This window comes from Macaca thibetana, chromosome 17 (assembly GCF_024542745.1).
Source record: "Macaca thibetana thibetana isolate TM-01 chromosome 17, ASM2454274v1, whole genome shotgun sequence".
Taxonomy (NCBI): domain Eukaryota; kingdom Metazoa; phylum Chordata; class Mammalia; order Primates; family Cercopithecidae; genus Macaca; species Macaca thibetana.
The window spans coordinates 90,390,696-90,394,426 of NC_065594.1; the positions used below are offsets into that span (position 1 = coordinate 90,390,696).

At 49.0% G+C, this 3,731-nt stretch overlaps 1 protein-coding gene across 1 annotated transcript; it reads right to left on the reverse strand.

The window, feature by feature from the left end:
• Window positions 1-1,129: 1,129 nt before the first annotated feature.
• On the reverse strand, window positions 1,130-2,302 carry LOC126940607 (putative uncharacterized protein encoded by LINC00346). Its single transcript, XM_050766629.1, is given in 1 exon segment — window positions 1,130-2,302. A coding segment is annotated over 1 exon segment (489 nt). The 5' UTR covers window positions 1,619-2,302.
• Between the last annotated feature and the right edge of the window lie 1,429 nt (window positions 2,303-3,731).

The window sequence follows — 3,731 nt, forward strand, 5'->3', positions numbered from 1 at the left end:
ACTGTTGCTGTTGTGGATGTTGGGGGACAGTGGTGGCGATGTTTGGCTAAAGAGTGACCATCATCTCAGTCTGACAGAGGCTACGCTAGTGTTAGCAGTAAAAGTCCCATGTCCATACAACCCCCTGAGTAGGCTGGGCATGGTGATTCATGCCTTTAATCACAGCACTTTGGGAGGCTGAGGCAGGTGGATCATCTGAGGTCAGCAGTTCGAGACCAGCCTGGCCAACATGGTGAAACCCCATCTCTACTAAATATTGAAAAATTAGCCAGCATGGTGGTGGGTGCCTGTAATCCCTGCTACTCAGGGAGGCTGAGACAGGAGAATCACTTGAACCCGGAAGATGGAGGTTGTAGTGAGCCAAAATCGCACCATTGCACTCCAGCTTGGGTAACAGAGAGAGAGGCTCTGTCTCAAAACAAACAAACAAACAAAAACAAATCCTCAGTCCCAAGCAAATTGGGACAATTGGTGACCCTGGTGAAGCACGTGCTGTAAGAATTTTTCCTAAATGATGAGTGGGTAAGAATTGTTCTGAGTCTCTACCTATTCAGAGTCGTCATTCTTTTTCCTTTTCATGTCAAAGCTAGTTTGATTCCTCGTAGGATTCTAGGTTAAACGACAGTTTCTTCTCAGACCTCTGGAATAGGTCCCATTGGCAGGCCACCCACATTCTCCTGAAAGCATTCTTGACTGTCCACCCGCATCAGTCCACAGGACGGAGCCACACAGCCAGGACGGAGCAGCACACCTGCTCTCCTCCACCTTAGGTCAATTCCAGGCCCACCTGGGGTGCACTCTGCAAATGCCAGCAACTTGTAAGGTGCAGTAGGTCCTTACTTGATGTCATCAGTAGGTTCTTGGAAAGTGCAGCCTTAAATGAAAGGACATGTAACAAAATCCATTTTTTCTCCTTAGGATGAAATGATGTTGAAGGAAACAATGCTATTTGAGCACCTGCTGTCTGTCCTTTTGTTGAAAGTTGCCGTTTCCAAGAACCTAATGATGACCTTAAGTGAGGAATCAGTGTGCTCATAAAAATTTTTTAGAAGTTTTACTCTTACAGGAAAATGGTGAGGATAATGCAGAGAGTTCTCCTGTAACAGAAATTTCTACTATTATTCACGTCTTAACATGAGATGGGCACATCCTGTCCCTGTGTTTGAAGACTGGACAAGCCCACTCCTGCGGTGCACAGCTGGGGCGTGCCCCTCCGCGGTGGGGTGACCTGGCCCTTTCACCCAGTGACGTCCTCATGCTTTGTGTCACTTGAACCACAAAATCTGAGTGAAAACAAAAGTCCATGAACGTCCAGGGCGGCCATCAGACGTGTGCAAGTAAGTCTCATGAAACAAAAGTTTCCCTGGATGGGGACAAAATACACTTCCTTCTGCTTGTCGCCATCCCTGGCTCCTTCCACTCGGTCCGTCTCCATGACGTGTTCCTCTGCTGCCCTTCCTCTGAATAAAAAGGAAACACGCCTCGTAAGGACAGCAGTGCCGGGCTGGAGCCGCCTCTCCCCATCAGCACTGATGGCGTGGTGCCTCTTGGCCAGCCCTTCTCTCTCGGCACCAGGGTTTTCCTTTCTTCCAGAACCTCCTCTTGGCTGAGGCCTCATGGGGAAAATAGAGGCACTGGGCCCCAGGGAAATGCCAGCACCCCGGGCCGGAGAGTAGCTGAGCTCCAGACTGAGTCATCGCTCTGTGGGCCACAAAAGCTGGTTCGTGCACAGCAGCCGCGCTGGGCTCCGGCAGACGCGACAGAATGCGTTTCTTCACACAAACTGCGCTTGGCGGATGTCGCCTAAAAGACAGGAACGCCGAAATTCCAACAGAACGACCAGGGGTGGCTCTGTCCTGCAGGCTGAAGGCTCTGAGGGACACCGTGTTTCTGGAAGGTCAGCATGAAATGCTGGTGGGCACCCACTCCTCACCTCCGTGACAGGCACGTGTTGGCTCCACCAGGCTGCAGAAGCCACACGAGCTGCTTTAACAGAAGAAATTTGTGTAAAGAACAGCTCTCGGGGCGTGGGGCTGTTAACCAGGAGGGTGTGCAGTGCACGCACTATCCAGGTTCCGGTCTGTCTTCCTCCCATAGTCATTACCCTGTTGGGCGTTTCATGTTGTTGCTGTGAAAACATGCCATTGCTTGAGTCACGCTGACGTGGCTCCTGCTCCAGGGTTTCCAGTCTTTCTGCTCCTAGACTGACTCAGCGCTGGTCGTTAGGCGCTGCCCATCAAGGGGAACTTGCCCTGGGCATGGAAAATGCTGACCAGCTCCCTGTTTTGGAAAATGACCTCATCCCCAGGCTGCCCACAGGAGGTGGAGCATGCCAGTGCCGTTGCTTACTGGTGTGTGTAGCACTGTTTTTGTTCTTTTTGTGCAGCCTGTGGAGTGTACTTCTATAGCTGTCATTTCACTCCTGTGTTTTCCCGGCCTTGGGCGAGGATCCCACGCTGCTGGGAATGAAAGCTGCCTGTTTCCTCGGTTGCTTTCACAGTCCCTCCCTCGCCCAGAGAGAGGTTTTTTGTTTTGTTTTGTTTTGTTTGAGACAGGATCTCACTCTGTCACCCAGGCTGGAGTGCAGTGGCACGATCTCGGCTCCCTGCAGCCCTGCCTCCCAGGCTTACACCGTCCTCCCACCTGTGAAGGGAAAATAAATCTCGGGCCCCCAAACTCAAGCCAGAGGGAAAAGTCAAGCTGGGAACTGGGTCGTGCAAACCTGCCTCCCCTTTTGGTCCCTAAATAAGACGTTATCTTGTGTAAAAATAATGCAGATTCAATGAGCCAAAGGCGTGACTATTTTTCTCTACCTGCCTCTTACATGAAAATTGTGTACTTGTCATTATCCCACCCTTTCCCCTTTAAATTTGGAGCCCTCAAAATCATCTTCGGAGAAAGGTGCAGACTGTTTCCCGGGTGTTCGTCCTCAACTTTGGCAAATAAACCTCCTAAAATGATTGAGACTTGTCTTGTCATTTTTCTCAATTGACACACCTCAGTCTCCCAAGTATCCGGGACTACAGGCATGCGCCACCAAGCCCAGCTAATTTTTGTATTTTTTGTAGAGACAAGGTCTCACGTTGTTGCCCAGGCTGGTTTTGAACCCCTGAGCTCAAACAATCTGCCCATCCCAGGCTCCCAAAGTGCTGGGATTACAGGCGTGAGCCACTACGCCCAGCCGAGAGAATTTTAAAACCACTAAGGAAATAGTGCCGTTGTTATGAATCAGAGACTTAATGTGCTGTTTCATGTAGTGATTCCTGTCGTTTTGCTTGCAAAGTTGGCTTCAATTATCTTGAATTATATGAACTGTCAGAAAAGCCCTACAGTAGATGATGGTAATGAAAAGACATCCTTTAGCAGACAGGGAATAGGACTGATTCACTGATGCATCTGAATTGCAATTTTTGTTTCTAAAAACCTTGTAATTAAATTCCCTGGTGAGAGCACAGTGGCCTTCATAAATGGGAAAACAGAAAAATCGAAGTAGTTCTCAAACTGTCCTGGAATCTTAAAGTTCAGGGGGCACCTGGCAGAGGGGAGCCATAGAAAGATGGCAGGAAAGGGAGGGTTAAGGTGAGGCCAAGATAAGCCAAGCAGGACTGTTCTAGTTTGTCTTTTTTATTTTGTTCTTAAGAAAACTTGCTGAATGTTCTTAAGAAAACTGGCTTCAGATCTTTCTGTTTGAAAACAAAAAAGGCAATAAAATGAAACACCCGATGTGTCCT